General features: G+C 41.0%; 1 protein-coding gene across 3 annotated transcripts in view; it reads left to right on the forward strand.

Annotated features, from left to right (window-relative positions):
• npr3 (natriuretic peptide receptor 3) overlaps window positions 1–21,788 on the forward strand; it is a 72,006-nt gene that overhangs the window by 21,795 nt on the left and 28,423 nt on the right. For all 3 annotated transcript variants that reach the window (XM_020519441.2, XM_048595511.1, XM_048596121.1), the window contains exons 2-3: window positions 2,741–2,863; window positions 5,548–5,723. In XM_020519441.2, the coding sequence (XP_020375030.1) occupies window positions 2,741–2,863; window positions 5,548–5,723 (299 nt within the window). The remainder of the gene's footprint in view (window positions 1–2,740; window positions 2,864–5,547; window positions 5,724–21,788) is intronic.

The following is a 21,788-nucleotide window of genomic DNA, read 5'->3' on the forward strand; positions in this document are numbered from 1 at the left end:
ATTAGGGTTCCACAATGAATGCTGGCCTTACCATTGTTGCCCACATTCTACGAATCAATTTAAAAAAAGCAAACAACTTCAGCCTTATGATACATAAACACAAATAGAAGCATAGAAACATAGAATATAGGAGCAGGATGAGGCCATTCGTCCCTTTGAGCCTGATCCACCATTCGTCACGATCACAGCTGTTTGCCCAACTCGATAGCTTAATTCTGCTTTCTCCCCATAATCTTTGATCCTATTTGCCCCAAGTGCTATATCTAGCCACCTCTTGAATACATTTTTGGCATCAACTATTTCCTGTGGTAATGAATTCCACAGGGTCACCACTCTTCGGGTGAAGAAATGTCTCCTCACCTCCGTCCTAAATCGTCTACCGCGAATCCTCATACTGTGACCCCGGTTCTGGACACACCCACTATTGGGAACATCCTCCCTGCATCTACCCTGTCTAGTCCTGTTAGAATTTGATAAGTCTCTATGAGATTTGCCCCTCATTTGTCTGAACTCCAGCGAAAACAATCCTGACCTATTCAATTTCTCCTCAGTGCCACCATCCCCAGAATCTGCCTGGTAAACCTTCGCTGCACTCCCTTGACAGCAAGAGCAGCCTTCCTCAGAGAAGGAGATCGAACCTGCACACAATATTCCTGTTGCTGGAGAAACTTAACAGATTTGGTATCATCTGTGGAGGGAAAGCAGAGTTAATGGTTCGAGTCCAGTGACCCTGATGCTGCCAGAGCTGCTGAGTTTCTCCAACAATTTCAGGTTTTGTTTCAGATTACCAGCATCCACAGTTCTTTGTTTTATTTCAGCCTCATGATTCCTGCTGTCCCATTTTGCTCCCCTGTTGTGAATTTGAGCGTATTACTTTTGCACCATTCCCTACAGTGTTCACTGGGTTTTTTTTTAATGCTAAAGACACTCTGTAATTGTACATTTTTATTTTTATCCTGTGGTTATACCATACAAGAACTGATGTGAATTTGCTGCCTAAAACAGGCAAGAAAAGGACTAGACCAGCAGTACTTCATAAAGGAATGGAAAGGAACTTGCAATGATGCGTTGTATTTCTTGATCTCGTCATGTCCCAAAGCGCATTACAGCTAACACAGTACTTTTTAAAATCAGATTACCATTGCTGTTTTATACAACACATTCAGTTTTGTGTTTCTAAATAATGTAAATAAAGTTGAAAAAAATATTTCATTGGCTGTAAAGTACTTTGGTATAATGAAAGATGCTATAAACATACAGATCTTTCTGTAAATCAATCTATTTTAGTTGCATTGCTAACTTAAAATACAAAGCATATGTATGTTTACTTGTATATTATGTACACTCAGATATGACTCACAATTAATCATTTTCATTTGTTTAATTTTTGCTATGAAACTTATTATTTTAAATAGAATATGGAAGAGAAAGCAGGAAAGAAAAGCAGAACATGAGTTTGGAAGTTACTTCATTATTAGTGATAAATGCACTACCCAGTACAGTGTTAGATTTGGATCTTGCATCATTGATGTGGATGTTGTAAGAATTCATTATCAGGCAAAGAGTTAATAGAAAGTGAAGGCTTTGCCACATGTCAGTTGCTTTTGAAGCAGGTCAATTAAAATGCTTAAATTGTAGTCTGTTTTGGTCTCCAAGTTTGAGCTTGATAAGCTTGAGATGATGGAAACCTTCTAATTTTGGGGTCTTAATTTGTGCACAAAAACAAAGTTACTGGAAAAGCTCAGCAGGTCTGGCAACATTCTGTGAAGAAAAAAATCAGAGTTAACGTTTCGGGTCCGGTGACCCTTCCTCTGAAGGATTGTGCCCAGGTTGGAAGGCTATACACAAGGTTTCCCACATACACTCAGTCAGTTGGACAGGATGGCAAAAGAGTCCAGTGAAATGGCCAACTCTGCCCCATCTCCAAACTTGCTGCTGTGGGAGCAATTAAATTCTTCCTGATGCTTCTTAACATAAGGAATGAACAAAGTGAAGTTTCTTGCTCCTGACTATCATTCACTGTCAGTTAGCTATTCAGTGAGAGCTAAAGGAAGGTATGCATGAATAGATGTTGGAAGAGAGGCTTGATTGTAATGACTGTAGTATTCTCCCAGATGACTGGTTCTGTACCTTGTAGTATTTACCACCTTGAGCAGTAGGTGGTATTGGATAAGGGTTGTTTGAGATAGTTCACTGCCACCAATCCTCCTTGAACTTTGCCTTGTCTTAGGCCGGTCTAGTGATTAGTGGTAGAGCATATATCACTGTTAATTATTTACAGAAGAGGTACCATTCTTAAATAATAAGGTTTATTGCATGATAACCGTTAAGTAGAACTACATGTGGTCAGGCATAATTACTTGTACTTCAAGGAGCTGGGACTGCTACATCTGCTCCCTCTAAAAGCTAGAATAGAATTTTTTGCTGCACCCACAGATAGTGTGTGATATCAGTAGAATGGGTGGAGTCAACTTAACATGTACATTAACTCGGTGAGATTCATTCTCTTATACAACAATGCCTGCTTTAATTGAATAGATTGCCAATGCCCACTGTCAATATTTTCATTTGAAGAATAATTACTTGGGAAAGCACTTGTATAACTATAGCCCTGTATGAGTTAATATCATCAGCAGAGAATGGGGGAAATGTTAAATCATCTTAAGTTTGTTTGGAAGATGTACCTGTATTACATTTGCTCTTTTCCTTGCCTAAAGAGATGTTCTGTTTCTATCTTCAGTTGTGATTATGTGTGCGAGTAGTCAGACCATAAGGAAAATCATGCTTGCAGCACATCGACAGGGAATGACCACTGGAGACTATGTATTCTTCAATATCGAACTCTTCAACAGCAGCATATATGGTAATTATATTTCTTTCCAAGAATTCCACTGTATTATCCAATGTCAGTAATCTTCAATATTTCAACTCTGATTATGTTCTTTATTATGATATAACACAGGTTCCCGAAAGATATACAACTCATGCATAATATATTTTGTTCTACCCCTACTCGGGCCCTCACCCAGAGACTCTTTTTCTGGTACATCAATGACACCATCAGTGCTGCTTCCCTCTCTCGTCTAGAAATGGAAAAATTTATCAATTTCACTCTAATTTCCACTCTGCTGTAATATTCATGTGGTCCACCTCTGACTCCTCCCTTCCCTTCCTCAACATCTCTGTTTCCATTTCTGAGGATAGGCTGGCCACCAATATCCACCAATATCCCGGTTACCTTGACTATGCATCCCCACACCCCTCTACCTGTTTTCCATTCTCCCAGTTTCTCCAGCTCTGTCACAGCTGTTCTGATAAAGCAGTGAAACTGATGAGATAATAGCGTGGATTGACACATGGAAGTGCGATATCGTTGCCATTAGAGAAACATGATTGAGGGAAGGGCTGGACTGGCAACTCAACATTCCAGGGTCTGGAATGTTTAGGAGAGACAAAGGGGGGTGTAAAAAGGGTGGAGTTGTAGCACTATTAATTAAGGAATCAATTACTGCAGTAAAGAGAGATAACATCTTGGAAGAGTTCTCAAACAAGGCTTTGTGGGTAGAACTTAGGAATGTTAAGGGTACAGCTACTTTGCTTTTCCCCAAAAAATCAACAGGAAATAGAGGAGCAAATATATAGACAATTCACAGAGGTGTGTAAGAGTGATAATCAGGTAATTATACGCAGGGATTTCAATGTTCCCAACATAAACTGGGGTGGTCATAATGTTAAGGGTTTAGCGAGGGCACATTTCTTAGAGGGCAACTAGATATAGCACTTGGGGCGAATGGGATCAAAGGTTATGGGGAGAAAGCAGGATTAGGCTATTGAGTTGGATGATCAACCATGATCATGATGAATGGCAGAGCAGGCTCGAAGGGCTGAATGGCCTCCTCCTTCTCCTGCCTGCTATGTTTCTATGTAATGTATCTAGGGGTTTTTGTTGTACCAATACGTAGAGGGCCCAACAAGGGACGGTGCAGTGCTGGATCTGGTTGTGGGGAAAGGAGCTGAACAAGTGTTCAATGTGGCAGTGGGGGAACACGTAGGCAACAGCGACGACAGCACGGTACGGTTCAAATTTATTCTGGACAAGGAAAAAGATGGCCTGCAAGAGACGGCTTTGGATTGGGGGAAGGCAGATTTTATTAAAGTAAAGCAGGATAAGGCTATAGTAGACTGGGAACAGCTCCTTGCAGGTAAGTGTACAGCGAAGCAATGGGGTCATTCAAGAAGGAGCTAGGGAGAGTACAAGTCCAACATGTGCCCTTTAGAATGAAATGAAGGAGCAATAGGTTTAGAGAACAATTCAGGACTGGATGAGGATGAAGAGTAGGACCTTTAGTAAGCTCAAAGGGAGCAATTCAGCTGCAGCCCGAGATGAATACAGGAAGTGCAGGAGGGAACTGAAGAAAGCAATTAGAAAAGCAAAAAAATACATGAGAAAGGATTTGTGAACGTAAACAGGATTAGGGAAAATCCTAAGATACTTTATAAATGCATTAAAAGGAAAAGGTTAACCATGGAAAGAGTAGGGCCCCTTAGGAACTTAGGAGGCAACCTGTGTGTGAAGTTGCAGGATATTGGAAGGGTGTTGAATGAATACTCCTCTTTGGCCTTCATTCTGGAAACGGAGAACATAGGTATGGAATTCAGGAAAAGGGACTGTGAGGAACTTGCACAGGTTGACATAGGAAATGGAGAGATATTAGAGGCTCTGTCAGGCTTAAAAACAGTCAGATCCCCTGGCCCAGATGAATTGCATCCCAGGCTGCTGTGGGAGGCATGGCAAGAAATTGCAGGGGCACTGACACAAATTTATCATTCCTCTCGGCCATGGATGAAGTGCCAGAGAACTGGAGAATGGCAAATGTGGTTCCACTTTTCAAGAAAGGTGGTAGAGATGACCCTGGAAATTACAGACCGGTGAGTCTCATGTCAGTGGTACAGAAACGATTCGAGAAAATTCTGAAGGAGTGAATTAATACCCAGTTGGAAAGGTGTGGGTTAATTAGAGATAGTCAGCATGGTTTTGTCAGAGGGAGGTCATGCCAAACAAACTTGGTGGAATTTTTTAAAAATGTGATCATGTGTGGATGAGGGAAGTTCACTTGATGTGGGATTTTAGCAAAGCTTTCAACAAGGTCCCACACAGGAAATAGATCAGAAACTGGCTTAGCAATAGGATACAAACCTTACAAACTTTTAAAAAAATTGGTTGAGGACTTTAACTATCACAACATTCAAGAATATAGGATAAGTGCAAGAAATTGGGATTAGCGCACTTTTGGTTGTAGTTATGTCAGTGTAGACTCAATAGGCCAAAGGGCCTTTTCTGCTCTGTATGAATCTATGAATCTATGCTGCTAATGTACCTTGGGCAGAATTGACTGAGTTTTATGAGGCACTGCAGCTATTAGGATCACCTTAGTGCAATAGAAGCCAGAAACATTATGTCTGAAGGGTGTTGAATGTTTACAAACTAATTTCAACCACTGAGAAACTGTTTAGAGTGAGATTGAAAATCTTTCATTTTATTCTTAGGAAATGGATCATGGAAACAAGGAGATAAATTTGATCTTGAAGCCAAAGCAGCGTACCAGTCACTTCAGACTGTGACTCTATTGAGGTCAGCAAAGCCAGAGTTTTACAAGTTTGCCGCTGACATGAAAAATCGATCGCGTCATCAGTACGAATTGACTCCTGAAGATGACAATGGTGTAAGTCTGGCATATAATTTACAAAGAACCACTTTATATTTGGAAATTCAGATCTGGCACACTTAAAGTTGGGATGTAGAGTTCAAGGGAAGGATTGACTGCAAGTTGACTTTCATAATTCTCAATGAATGAAAACAGCATCAAAGTAGGAAAGTGATCACCTTTCCATATTTGACAACTTCTGTTCATAAGTGACTTTGTCACAAGGCCATGGATAGTTTACTTAAGCCGCAAATAGTTCTGTAAATTTAAACATGACATAGAATACGTGGCAGGTGAGGAAACCACATTGATTGAGATTGTTAATTGCGTACAGTTAAAAATATTTTCCCGTTGTAATCCTGACAGGGAGATGACAGGTTGAATGGCGTTCGGTTGTGTATAACCATTCTACGATTCTAAGTTTCCAATTTCTTGTTCCTGAGAGGAAACCTTACCTGTCTGAAATGCCAAATGTTCATCATATTTTCTCAGCAAACAAGGGCTCCAATTTTTTACTAGGATGGAGAGTGTGTCTGCTCTGGTGAAAATACCGGCATGTTTCCGGAATTGCAAATGCTGTCTACTCACCAACCACAAACCCCCCTCCCCCCACCCCAAAATCCCTCCACAGTCCCAGCTTCTCTCAGTTTCATGGGGGAGGCTGGGGGCCAAGGCCAAATCATATTTCATGTCTGTGTGTGATTCCTGGATGCAGTTGCCCCTGTGAGTGATCTGCTGCTGCATCCCACTGAAATCGGATTCTGGTCTCCCTGCTGGCTGGAAACTGGCATGTGGAGATTACAGCAGGTAATGTCTCAGTATATAGCTTTTGACTGACGCAGTGCCCCTTTGGAGAGCTGTATAGCCTTGCGGATATGGTCCCAAGACATCTTGATGGTGGGGGGGTGGAATCAGGATTCCTTTAGGATTGCGGCAGGGAAAGGATCCAGCATCCTTTCAGGATGGCGACGATTGTGTATAAGTGTTTCTCCTTGAAACTGTGCAGCATGTCAAGAACTATCAATAACTAGCAAAATGTTTTGATCTGTTGAGGTATCAACATGTGTCAAGAAATGTCAACCCATCAAAAAGTGTCTAGAAGTCTTAAAGTGTGAGCTTATCATTGACCAGAAGCTGCACTGGATCAGCCATTGTAAGTACTGCAGCTACAGCAGGAGATGAGAGGCTTTGAATTCTATGGTGAGTAATTCACCTCCTGACTCCTCAAAGCCTGTCCACCATCTAAAGGCATAAGTCAGGAGTGTGATGGAATATTCTCCACTTGCCTGGATGGATCGAGCTTCAATAATACTCAAGAAGATTTAGAGGGCTACTGCGATAGGGCTGGAGAATTGGACTAGCTGGTAGCTCTTTCAGGGGCCGGTGCAGACGTGTTGGGCCAAATGGTCTCCTTTCATACTGTAAAATTCTATGATTCTAAGCTTGACACCATCCAGGGCAAAGCAGGCTGTCTTCAGAGGCTCTATATCCACAAACATACACTCCCTCCACCACCGGTGCATAGTGAGAGCAGTGTGTACCATCTACAATGTACCCTTCAGTAACTCACCAAGGCTCCTTTAATACAACAGCTTCCAAACACTCCGCCCTTCACCACTTTGAAGGACAACAGCAGCAGATGCATGGAATCATCACTATCTGCAAGTTCACCCAGAAGCCGCACATTATCTTGGCTTGGAATTATATCATGATTTCTTCAGTGTCACTGGAACAAAATCCTGGAACTCCCTCCCTATTGGTGTACTTACACCACCTGGACAGCTATGGTTCACGGTTTCAGTTCATAAATACCTTCTCCATGGCAATTGGAGACAGACAGTAAATGCTGGCAAAGGCAGCAAGGCTCCCATCCTATGAATGAATTCAAAGAAAGAATGACAGGGCTTTTCTAAATAGAGTTTAGTCTGCAACTGAAATTTAAATACTTGTTCTGTATTATTTCTACAAATACAAACTTGGTGCAATTTCCAGCTTGTGCTAAGATTCTAAATCAAAAAGACTATGGGTTAAGCTAAGTCTTAGTCTAGTCGAAGCACTTAAACTAAGTCGATTTTCTGGTGCTTAATTGGAAAAGCGTGATATTGTCTGAATTCTCATGTTTTGGATAAACCATTACGATGAGGCTGTTTCTGTTCCACTGGATGTATAAATATCCCATGACAGAATTTGACAAAGAGAAGTGGCGTTCTTCAATGAGAAATCTGTTCAGCAGCTTTGCTGACAGTTCTAAGGCAACTGGCATTGTAACAGGCCTTTAAGACCTGCTTCATCAAAGCTGTCACCTCACTGCTAGCAGGTTTGTTGGAGGAGACACAGAAGTCTGTCAGTGTACTTCAATGACCAAGAGGCCAGAGGTCTTGTCACACCTTCATTTTATGAATCAGAAGATTTGTTGTTTTAAGCCTGTGAATGAAAACATTCGTATTTTATCCTAATATTGACAAAAATGAAATTCTAAATTCTTGAAATGAATAATAAATTGCAAAGAAAAGCTGGTTGAACACTGAGAAGTCAAATACATGGGATAGAGTTTGTGTTTCTTGATGTGGTGAGGGAAGTGAAATAGAAACAGAGGGTTCCACTCCTAGCCCTGCTGTCTATGAATATCCAACCAAGCATCAGATGGCCATATTGTGTAATATTCTCTGGCCAAAGGTAACCCTCAGGATGTTGATAGTGGGGGATTCAGTGATGGCCATGCCATTGAATGTCAAGGGATGATCATTAGATTCTCTCTTGTTGGTGATGGTCATTGCCTAAAACTTGTGTGGTGTGAATGGTGCTATTTATTAGTTTTTCCAGATCTTGTTGCGTTTGGACATGGACTGCTTCAGTATCTGAGGAGTCATGAATGGTGCTGAACCTTGTGCAATCACCAGTGAATATCCCCATTTCTGACCTTATGATAGCGGGAAGCAGCTGAAGGTGGTTGATATTTTCAAATAAAATCATGAGGGTCATAGATAAGGTGAATAGTCAAGGTCTTTTCCCTAGGGTAGGGAAGTCCAAAACTAAAGGGCATAGGTTTAAGGTAAGAGGGGCAAGATTTAATAGGGACCCAAAGGGGCAACTTTTTCACACATAGCGCCGTGTGTATATGGACAGAGCTGCCAGAGGAAGTGGTAGAGATGGGCACAATTATAGCATTTAAAAGACATTTGGACAGGTACAAGGATAGGAAGGGTTTAGAGGGATATGGGCCAAATGGGATTAGTTCAGTTTAAGAAACCCCCTTGGTCAGCTTGGACGAGTGAGATCAAAGGGTCTGTTTCTGTGCTGTATGACTCAGGAATTTTATTACACACCTCTGGACCAGGTGGGACTTGAACCAGGTCTCCTGGCTCAGAGGTACGGATACTACCACAGTGCCACAGGAACGCTAAGAAACTGTATTCACATTTAGCCCATCACACAGAGATCATCAGGGAATTGAACCCTAGTCTCCTGCATGCCAGGCAGAGCTGCTTACCACTTCATTAACATGGAGCTTCTAGTTGTTGGGCCTAGGACACTACTTTGAGGAATGCCTTCAGCTGAGGTCCTTAAAATGATTGGACTCGAACAATCAAAACAACTTTCCTTTGTGCTAAGTATGTCTCCATCCAGTGGAGCAGTGTAGCTTGCCCGGAGCACAATTCTTTAGTACTAGAGTTGCGATGTTCTGTATACCACAAGCTTTTGCTGTAACTATTACATTCAGTTGGCTCTTGATATCATGTGAAGTGAGTTGAATTGGCTGAAGATTGGCATCTGTGATGCTGAGGACTTGAAGAGGCAGCCCAGATGGATCATCCATTTGATTCACATTGACTTCAATTTTATCAGAGGTCCCTAATGCGACACTCTGTCCACAGCAATCACTTGCATCTCACCTCTTAAATTCAGTTCTTTTATCCATATTTGAACCAAGGCTTAATGTGACCTAAAACAGATCATCAGAGATCAAGTTAGTACTATTTAATTATCACTTGATAAAACCATTGAAAACAGCCTTCTTCATTTGCTGATGGTCAAGAGAAGACTATTGGGGCAATAATTAATCAAACTGCATTTTTTTTCTGCTTTAGCTAGGCAATTTTCCACATTGTCAGGTGGGTACCAGTTGTTTTAAAACAGATTTGCTAGTGTTGTTGCTTGTCTGAGGCACAATTCTTCAGTACTGCATTCGGAACGTGGTCTATGCACAAAGCCTTTGCTGTAACTAATACATTCAGATGTTTCTTGATATCATGTGAAGTGAGTTGAATTGGCTGAAGATTGGCATCTGTGATGCTGGGGACCTAAGGAGGAAGCCAAGATGGATCATCCATTTGTCACATCTGACTGAAGATGACCTCAATGTTATACTGATGTGCTGACTTCTGGCCTTATTCAGGACGGGAGTTTCTTCCTATTAGTTTTTTAATTGTTCATCTCAATTCATGACTGAGTGTAGAGGAATGCAGAGCTTCAATCTGCTTGATTAGTTGTGGAATCTTTCAGCTCTGACTATAACTTTCTGTTCTCGTTTTTAGCATGCAGGTAGTCCTGTAGTCCTTTCTGGGCAGCACATCTTGTGCTGTATAGTTCAATGATACCATTTATGACAGCCTGAAGAATGGACTGAAACAGGAACAGTCCTGGCTGCCACCTTGTTGGGTATGTTCTTCTCCATGATCCTGACCTTTGACCTATGGAAGGTGTTCATCTGCATGCTCGTTCAGATGGCAAGTTCGACAAACAGTTCAGTCTGCAAGCGAGGACAAAAATACGCATGTTGTGATCAGAGATTCCTCTACACTGATGATTAATTGCTCACACTGAAACTCAGCTACAAAGACTTGTGAATTGTCTCTCCTGTGGTTGTAATATGTTCTGTGTTACCATAAGTGTTTAAAAATATGGTTACGGCTCAGGATGTCACATTGCTGCTCTTGATTGCTCTAAATATAATCCTGCTGTAAGTGGTTCGCAGATTCTGCTACCTTTGGTCCATGCTGACAATTTGTCTTGTGATTAAGGTGCCAATTCATACAACAAGCAAAGCAGCTACCCGTTTTGGATGACAAATGAAACATGCATCGAAAAGAATCAAGTTGCCTCTAATACCACAAAGCTGGTTTACAAGGCTTGTGTTCAAAGCACCTTTGTAGTATGGTCGAGAAAGATGGATAACTCCCAGCTATTAAGAAGCTCAACAACTATCATCTCTGTTGTTTTCACCGCATTCTGGGCACTTCAAACAAGGACAAAATCAAGAATACAGCTGTGCTTTCGAAAACAAATCTTGCAAGTATGTAGCCACTCATTGGGCAGAGGGGACTTTGCTGGCTCAGGCACACTCACAGGATGGAAGTTGGTCATGTACCTAAGAATCTCCTGTGTGGTGAGGCTGCCATGACCAGTTTTCACACCTGGGAGACACAGGTCACTGACAGATAGTAATTGTGACATTACTTGTAGATCAATGTGCACCACCATGACAGTCAGCAGGCAACAGTTACGAATTCCAGTAGCAGCAAATTACTGTGACACCCGATGATCAGTTCATATGTGGCACTTGAGGCAAAATCTGCCTTTCACACATTGAACTTTTCAGCCATCAGATAAAGGGCACCATTTGAAGCAACCCGAACTAATTTGATTTGCTTGTGCAGACAAAACTGGCTGAAAGGCCTCCTTCTGTGCTTTACCAATTCTGTGATACATCCATGATCTTATGTAGATGGGTCAATGACAAGGAGCTCTGTGTTGTAGATTCACACTTTATTTTTAGCTATGCCTAGCGTAGGTACTGGCATGCCCTCCTGCGCTCTTGATTGAACCAAGGTTGATCCCTGGCTTGATTGTAAAGTTGAGTGGGGGATATGTCAGGCCACAAGGTTACAGCCTGTGGTTGAGTAAAGTTCTGCTGCTACTGAGGCTCACATCGCCTTGTGAACCCATTTGTTCGAACTCTGTCCCAATCAGCATGAAGATAACATAGTGGAAGGTATGCTCAGTGTGACGACAAGCCTTTGTCTCAACAGTGACCGTGTGATTGTGACTCCTGCATGTATGGCCATGGATGGATCCATCTACTGCCGGTAGGTTGGAGTACATGGTCAAGTAGTTTTATCCATGCCTTTGTTTACCTCACTGCCATCCGCAGACCCAGTCTCTCTGCTATGTCCTTTAGGGCTCAGCCAGCTCAGTCAGTTTTGTCCATCATCAGGATCTTTAAAGTCAGCAGCACTCCTCCTTCTACTATCAATCTGCTGAAATTTTACTTTTTCCCGTTCGTCATTGATGCTCAGCACCTTTAAATAGTGGATCTCCTTTCAGTATTACCTTTCCCCTTAGCATCAAATACAGAACATGCAAGTTAATATTTAATCAATCACTGCTCTTTGAGCTTCATCTTTTCTCTCCTTACCAACTGTTGCAGTTTGAGGAATTGGGTGATATGATAGAATGGTGCAGCAGGGTCGATATGGTGAATGGCTACTCCTGTTCCTGTTTGTTATGGGACAGGAGTTTACAGTTCTTTGCTGGCACATTTGGAGATGTGTTGCTATCATTTAACAGGAATTGGGCTTGAACTATCCCAGTGGTATCACAGGGTATACAAAGAGCATTGAAGCTCATCTGACCAAATTGAAGGGTTTAGACTATTACAACTCAGAAAAATAAATAGAGCAATCTAATAATTCAGTCTGTGAAATGAGCTAACGTCCCAGTGCTGTTCCTTTACTGTAGCTGTGAGGATGAGCAGCGACATTTGATTTGTAACTTTGTGTTAATTCAACAAATCCAATGCCAGAAGTAAGTACATGAAAGAAAACAATATGCTAAGAATCAATTAAGACCATTTAATCTGTGTGTTCACATTACACTGTGGATAAATAAAAAGTGGTACAGTTTAACTGCAGCTTCCATCCATTTCATTTCAATTAGATTTAAAAACATTTAAAATCCAGATGGAGAGAGCCTGTGACTGCCTGCAGCTCTGTAGCTGACGCATGATCATTACAATTACATCAGAATTATTAAATATATCCTTCAGTTACCTAACAGCCCACAGATGTCACGAAGCAGCTTTCTTCCTGAAACACATGTAGGAGTTAAAATATCCAAAACGTTTCTCTTTCTGCCCAGTGTTAGATGCATCAGAACTCAAACTTCAAGACAAAATTGCATGTTTGTTATTCGGAGAGAAGAAACCAAGAAATGCAGAGGCTGACCTGGGTTCAGCAACTCACTCCCGTTAGTGTTCTGAACCTGTGATGCTGTTTTGAAATGTAAACACCCTAAATGCTCCAGGGGCAGACATGGTGTCCAACAACTGGTATGGAGCATTAGCAGGAGACAGGAACTGCCTGCAGAGCGTTGATATTTACTCTGGGCCTCCAGCACTGCTGTTGGTCCTGGGCCAGTCCCAGCAGTATCCACTGCTCCCAGTGGCACTGTTGGTACTGAAGACCTGCCTGTCATCTGACTGACTAGCAGCTCCTGGGGGTTTAAATCTCATTCTGAAGGCCCGAGGACCCCAACAGCAGACAGTTAAACTGGCCAGTAGGGATTTAATCCCAACAGAATTCCCAGAAATGGCCACATGGGGTTGCCACTGTCTTTCTGGCTGGTGGGTGGCATAGGGTCATCATCATTACATTCAGCTCATGGTGTCTAACTAGTGCAAGGCATCAAACTAATGCCTGCTGATCTGCCTAACTAAAACAATACAAGTCAGAGGAATTTGATATCAAGTTGTATGGTGCGCTCCCCAAACCACATTTCAAGCACCAGTCTCAGTTCCAGGAAACGAAAAGCAAAGGATACCAACCTTTGAACTTCTATTTGTGCTTCAAAAAAAAGGCTGGCCGTTGAAAATTACTGGGTATATGACAGATGTATCTTGGCTACTGCGTTGATGCCAAGGTCCACCTGATGCCATTTTTAATCAGATGGATGAATAGCCTGCCTTAAGAACTACAAGAGAAATAGTTTGCTTTAGATTGGAGGCACCTGAGATGTGAGACATATGTGACAATTAATTATATAAAAAAGCTAATAGAAGGATGTTGTATCTGGTATGATGTGAACAGAATCTGGTAAAATATCATAGGGACAGATACGTTTAGCAGGTATGCTGTGGGATGGAAAAAGGTCACTGCTAGGCTTCCCTCCCTCCCTCTGGGATTTTCCATTTTGACATTGCATCTCAGGAATCCATGCTGGACCTCATTTAGCAGTTGCAGGGTCAGCAAAGAATGGGGACAGAAGGGAAAAAGAATAGTCAGAGAATCCTCATCCACGTGTCCCTTGCATACATGAGGTAGGGAAAAGTGTGATCAGTTCATGCTGAGGCGAGAGGTGTTTTGCCCAATGATGCTGCCTTTCACTTCATTGGTACCTAGCTTGTGTGAGATACTGGAGCATCCAGCAACAGTTTAACAATGCCTAGTTTGTTTTCAGCTGAGTAACAGTGAAAAGTGGAAAACTAACTGCTCAATCAAGTCACTCGTGATAATCATGCATAAAATTCAACTGTACTCGCTAGTATTGAGTGAAAAGAATAATTACCAGTCAAAGGAAAAGGCTAGAAGTAAGTACTGATAATGTATTAATAATTTAGAGTTTAAAATGTACAGAGTGCTACGAGTCTAACATTTTCCACCATACAAACCAAGCCTGGATTTTAACAAGTGGTGTTACCATGGTGAGCTGTGCAACATTTTATACAGTTCATATGCAGAGTGGAGCACAGTGGCATTATATTGTCAAGCATGATTAACATTACAAATTTACATCTACATAAATATACATTTATGACATATATTGAGGCCTACATATATTTACAAAGAAGTCTTTCAATATATGCCAAAGGATGTTAAAGTCTGGAATTCAGAGACTGAAGAAGAGGCTGTGTTTGTATAAGTACTTAACTAGGTGAGTCGTTGATCTTTGTTGTACTGAAGTTGTTGAGATTCAGGAGAAGGTCAATTGCTTTCTGACAGAAAGGGAGGAAATGTCAGAGGGCCAATCAATCAAGGGCCATTCTGGCATATCTCCCAGTTGCTATGACAGAGCTCTGAATTTAGATCTGCTGGTCATCTGCCTTGACAGAGAAGTTATACACTGGAAGAGAGCGTGGGAGAAGACATAAATTAGAAAAATAAACAATGTGCAAAAAGAGTAAAGTTGGACATTTTCCTGTTGCAGCAAGCGTAAGGGGTAGTTTTATGTGATTCCATACCTGGTGCAGATGCCTGTCCACCTTAGAGTGTATATCAGAGTTTACAGTAAGCATTCCTTACAATTCTTCATCCAATCATTTATGACAAACTAAAATTACAAACTAGAAAATTTGGAGAACTGCAGTTTGAGTTCATTTGCCATATGCATTTGACAGTCTGACCTGACGATCCATTAATTGTATTCCATTGTTAGGAGCACTGATTCACCAATTTGGGTAAAATCAAGGAGTTCTCTCAGTCCACCCCACGAAAAGTAGATGAATTGGTCTTTCATGCCGTACCTGTCTGCAGGATCTTGCTGTGCTCAAAATGGCTGTAATTTCTGCACTTGTTTCAGCTGCATTTAATACCTGAGAAGATAGCACTATTAATTATTTTTACAATAGAGTGGCTAGTTGGGTCTTCGAATCTTTCTCCCTGACTGTTCACTTTCCTCTGGTGAGATCCAGATATAAATAAACACAACCAATATCTAAGGTTGTAGACATGCTCGCTGAGCGCTGGGTTTGGTTGCAAAGCTTTTGTCACCCTGCTAGGTAACATCGTCAGTGCGCCTCCAGTGAAGCTTTGGTGTTCTGTCCTGCTTGTTACTTATATGCTGAGGCTCAATACAACAGTCTCTCCCCACCAAGGGGAGGTAATGTCCTAGTGTTATTATCACTGGCCCGTTAATCCAGAGACCTTGGGTTTGAATCCTGCCATGGCAGCTGGTGGAATTTGAATTCAATAATAAAAAAATCTGGAATTAAGAGTCTAATGATGACCATGAATCCATTACTGATTTTCAGAAAAGCCCATCTGGTTCACTAATGAAACCGAAGGAAACTGCCATCCTTAACTTGTTTGCTTACATGTGATTCCAGACCCACAGCAACTCTTAACTGCCCTCCTAACTGCAATTAGGGATGAGCAGTAAATGCTGCCTGGCCAGTGATGCCCTGATCCTGTGAATGAATAAAAAAATACAAGTAGTTCAGGCAGCTATTACGCCAGTGAAGATGTCAATTGCAGAAAGTTGCTGAAGTAGCCAGGATCGTTCCCACATTTTACAGCTTTCCCTCACTTACTTTTCCTCTACTGCCTCACCGTCTCCAAGAACCCAGGGCCTTTCTGAAAGTAGCCTCTTGACAGAATGCCAGGGCACTGTTGTTGGCCCTTGTTAGACACCCACCCCCCACCAATCTCCCCGCCATTACAGAGGTGCTGCGATGAAAAGGCAACAGCAACAGAGATGTCTCTGTTTGAGATCCCCTCGTGACCTCCTACTTGCCTCAGCAGTGCCCATCTTTTCCAGCTGAGCTACCAACACCCACAGCTTCTAACTCTCTCATTGGGCTTCACATCTTAGGATTCCACTTGCTATCAGCCGCTTAGTCAGCTTTTCCCTGTAAAATTGGGATGCTGTGTGCCTGTCATCACCAGATGGGTTTGGAGCTATTTTACCAAGAAAGATATTCAAAGACGGTAAGATTCTAGCCTTGAAGTCAGATCAATTACAATTACTTGTCCAATTTCAAAGCAGAAAATACAATTAATTTAGTGATGGGAGGCAGAGTCTTTCAATTGGGATGGAGTGATTAGAATCCTTACAGTATAGAAACAGGCCCTGTAGCCCAAACCAACTCTCAGAGCATCCCACCCAGACCCAACCCACTAATCTACACATCCCTGAACACTGCAGACAATTTAGCATAGCCAATCCACCACGTCTGCACATCTTTGGACTGTGGGGTGAAACCCACACAGACATGGGGAGAATGTGCAAACTCCACACAGACAGTTGCCTGAGGGTGGAATTGAACCTGGGTCCCTGGCGCTGTGAGGTAGCAGTGCTAACCACTGAGCCACTGTGCTGCCCTAATTAATTATTACTAAGTGACTGTTATTTATCAAGTTTAGCTTTTTCCACCGACCCAAATTTAATTTTAAACAACATGATGAAAATGGTTCAATATTTTTGAAAAGCGTTGAGAAAGCTATGAAGAAGCAAAGCAGAAATAAAATCAAAAGCAAACCAAAAGCTACTGGTGCAAACAAGGGTGACCGTGTATCAAATTCAAAAGGAATGTGAACAGTGAGTGCATCTCAACTTGTGATGTAATTTAAGACAGGCAATCATTCAGCACTGGAACTTTCAACCATTACATAATGTTGATCTCTTAGATGCCATCAATGATAAATGTGGACGTAGCAGGTACGCTAATAAATTTTGGGTTCATTTGTAACTAATTTGCTTGCTAATAATGCAGAAACATATCGAATCATAAATGCTTGACTTGTTCTACAATGTGCTTAGCCACGCACTGACTACTGATAGACAGCTCTTTGTGTCTCCTGTAGCCCTAAGAATAGGAAGAAATGCTTCAGTATGACACTGGATAATTTGTCACAATGAATAGCTCTATTCAGTAGTCAGAGAACTTTTGAAGCAGCAGCGTACCAAATAAAAAGAACAAAGTACAATCCTGCCCAAATCCTGAGGACATATTCTCAACTTATTATTCTCATCCTTTCACCCATAACTTAACCAGAACACTGAATAAAGCATTGACAGTCATCTCGATTATACCGTATTCTTGAAGATTTAACTGAATACATTCTTAACTGAATAGCATTAAGGTACGGTCACAGCAAAGTACCTTTTTGATTGTAGCCTATTCTTGTTCAACATATATTTATTGCAGAATTTTAATTTATATGTGTATCCATGTGTAATGAAATAGAGAAAAGTTAGGTTTCACAAAAAGAAATTTAGTACAGACTCATATCAACATTAAAAAGAACAATGACTTCTGTTTGACATCCACATATTGCCCCTCAGTGACTTTATTCAAAAACACATCAAGTTCCAAAATGTATGCTAATGACGCTCAGCTCCAGTTCTATTGCTTTCCAAACCCCAACTTTCTTTAATCTTTTGCACTGCTTGTCCGATGTCCTTTACTGAATGAACAAAAATGTCCTCCTACTAAATATTTGGAGCCAGTGTCTTTGGTCTTGAGCCTTGAGCTGTATTCTTTGTAGTCATTGATACCATTTCTCTCCTTGGCAATTACCTGAGGTGTTGTACATGGCTCTGAGATGCTTGTGTTCACGCGCAAAGCCTCAATTTTGACAAACTCATCATTGCTTCGCATTACTTCATGGCCTCACTAGTTTGAATTTTCTTTTTCCAAAATACTGTACCATTTTCATGAATTAAATCCAATTTCTTCACGTTTAAAGTCCGTTATTCTTATGGGCAGGCGGAGTAAGTTGGACATGATAAATAACTGACATTTGATATATAATCAATCACTTCATCCCAACTGAAAGATCCTGACTCCCAGTGCTAAATTATTTCACCCACCATTAATTGCATTTTCTGCAGGCACATTGATCCCACACTTCCACCAATGCCCTGCAGAAACCCCTCCTCTTTCTCCTTTAATAACCTTCTCAACAGACAACTTTTCAATCAGGTTTTCAGTCATTACTCCTAACCTCTCCTCCTGTGGTTCACGACTTCTCATTATGTTATATTTAAAATTCTTCTGTGGAAGTATGAGGGTTCATGACAAGGACAAAAGAGACCTAAAAAACCTCCCTTTGTTCTGGTTAAAAATGCTTAATCCTTATATTTCTCACATAGTTCAGGTTCCTAAATGATTTAGCTGGCAAGTGTAGCATACAGTAAGTCGCAAACTAATAAAGTTCAAGAATGTGCCAGGTTTGATCCCGAGTCAGTGTTGGATTTGATGAGTGGTGACTGCTGGAGGTTGACACTGATTGCTATCCACTAACAGTGTTGGAATGTAGGTGTGCACGAGGACAGAATCAGGCTTAGCAGTGATACTCCTTTGTCTGCAAGCTAGTTGATGCTCATTTTTCAGGGTCCCACAGGGAGAATAATGCTTTGGCATGGTGTGGAAGGTAGCTGTACCTGTTAAATCAGAGAGCTGCATGAATCAATGAGAAAAGAGGTTTTATTTACATATGTCTGACATATGGTGGAAGATGAACAGGTAAGGGGACTGAACAGTGAAAACAGAGTGAGAAAAATCTGATTTTTTTTTAATTCAGTCCTTAAATATTTTTAAAACAAAGCAATTTCCCACAATTTGCATGAAGTAGCTGTGATTTCCCACCTTCCATAAATCACACAACAAACTAAAAATAAACTGACTACAATAAACGAAAGACTGGATGTGCTTTCAGTTGTCTTCTGTTTGTACAGCATTGTTTAAGCAGGTCCAAAATCAGAAAGGACAGAGTTCATTAAAGCAATGGCTACTTCTAAATTGTTATACAGACATCCTCTCATAGGCTACAAACCAAGTGCAGCTTGTTTTTATATGTTGACACTAAATGTCATTGAAATAGTGGGGCAGAAAGGAATATTTGCTGATGCTTACTTTTTATTGGCACCAATTTTTTTGTTTTGGCGAACTCTGACATTGGTGCTTGATTGAAGTTGTCCATCATTCTGTGATGTTGAACTGTTTGACATTTAAAGTACCCAATAAAAATTGTTACTTTTGTTTAACAAGAGAAGTGAATTTTAATTGGGCTTAATGTTCAACTTGGTACAAAGAATTACTCATCGGGAATAGAAAGAACCACGTAGTCCAAAGGCAGCAACATACAGCAACAAAACATAAAATTATCTCGGGTTGGGAATAGAAAGGTAGTTGCTCAGCCTATACTCCTTTATAGCCCCTTTAACATAATACAAATAGCCCCTTTAACATAATACAACATCCCAAAGTGCTTTGTAGAGGAATTTTAAAATAAAATATGATATTGAACCATGTTAAGACATGTTAGAAATGGTAACCAAAATTTGGGCAAAGAGATGGTTTAAAGAGGATCTTAAAGAAAGTTGTAGGTCAGGAGTTTCGGAGTTTAGGGCCTAGGCATTTGAAGCTGAAGCCATGATGGTAAAGAAATTTAAATCAGGGATGATCAGGAAGAGACCAGCATTAGATGAACACACATAGATCCGAGAATTGTGAGCATGGATGAGATTACAGAGATGAAGAGGTGTAATGCCATGAGGTGTTTTGAAAACAAGAATGAGGCTATTAAAATCAAGATATTGTTGAACAGTTGAGCTCCAGGGTGCTAGGTGAATTGGATATGGTACAAGTCAAGGCATGGGTAGCAGAGCTTTGGATAACTTCACGTTTATGGAGGGTAGAATTTGGGAGACAAATATGCCCTAGATCAATCAACCATGAGAAATGCAGGGTTACAGGGATAGGGTGAGCGAGGGGCGAGGGAGGTGGTGGGGTGGTGGGTCTGGGTGGGGTGCTGTTTGGAGGGTCAATTGGACTTGATGGGCTGAATGGCCTGATTCCACACTCTGTAGGGACTCTACGATTCTACGATTGTCTTCATGAGGAAAAACTGTAGATTCTTATGCATTTCGGATCTCATAAAATTCAAAATCTGCACCTGTACACATGCTCTGCGTTGGGTAGTATGTTGTGGATCTATCCAGCCATCTTTAGTCTGGTTACATTGATCATTATAAAATATATGATATGTTTACTGTGTGCCTCTGCCCCTTCCAAAACAGGGCAATATACAGTGCCAATATTTAATCCCATTTATTTATTGACCAAGTACATATATAATAGATATAATCATACATGCATGTATATATCTGTGAATGATGTATTTGAATAGAATTGGCTGTCATTGTTACAAGTGTAAGATTTCACCATTTCCTCAGTGTGTCTGCAGATTGTTCGATTAAATGATCTCATGAGATTGGAGAACCTTATAAAATTTCTTAGCGCCTGTCCAAAATAACATACACAGAAAATGCCGAAGAAGCTCAGCAGATCTGGCAGCATCTGTGGAGAGATGACTCTTTTTCACAACAGACTTTTCTTCAGTTCTGAAGAAAAATTATCTTGGACTTGAAACATTAACTCTGTTGCTGCATCATTCCAGATGGTCCAGATCTGCTGAATTTCTCCAGAATTTTCTGTGAGTTCCACCATCGACAATATTTTGCTCCTATTTAAACTTTTAATGTACCCTTTTAACAACATATTTGTTCAGATGCATTTGTAACAAGCAAGCATTTGGATGAAGATGATTTGTATCTAAACTAAATTTCTAGATTTCAAGTGGTGTCACATTCACTCATACATGAATATTTACCTATGAAAGGATGGAGGACCAAGCTGACCCCTACTTCTTATACTGCTTGGGTATCTTGTGTCAGGCCACTGTTAGGTGGGAACTTGGGCTAGTAGAAGGGTCTAGGCCGGAAACATCAGCCTTCCTGCTCCTCTGATGCTGCTTGGCCTGCTGTGTTCATCCAGCTCTACACCTTGTTATCTCTGCTATGAAACAACACTGGGTTTGAAACTGTATATTCAAGAGCAGTCCTTGACATGATCTTCGTCAGCTCATCCTAAGTTGAATAGAGTGAGGTTTTGAGAAGAAACTAAGAGAATTTTCTCAAGATCAAAGGGTAGAAATTTGTGTCAGGCAGTGGCACAAAATGGGCAATATCTATTTGGCTGCTGGCTGTAATTAATTGATGGGAATGGAACTAAATATTAAAGCACTGTGTGTAACCTGTCGCCAATTCAATATCACCTACTGTGCACAATTACTCTCCTTTTGCTCCATTACACAACACTACATTTTTCTTTTATTTGATAGACACATGCCAAAGCAAAACACAACATTGTGGAAGGCAGTAAAAATTAGAAGTTATATATTTTCCTCTGTTAGATTAAATTACAGCGGCCTCGGATTTGAATTTGGCACGAAAATTGCACAAGTGTGGAGACCATGTTAAAAGGAATGTATGCAATGTCTTTGTGGACATTAGACATAATTGCTA

This window comes from Rhincodon typus, chromosome 1 (genome assembly GCF_021869965.1).
Source record: "Rhincodon typus isolate 14 chromosome 1, sRhiTyp1.1, whole genome shotgun sequence".
Taxonomy (NCBI): Eukaryota; Metazoa; Chordata; class Chondrichthyes; order Orectolobiformes; family Rhincodontidae; genus Rhincodon; species Rhincodon typus.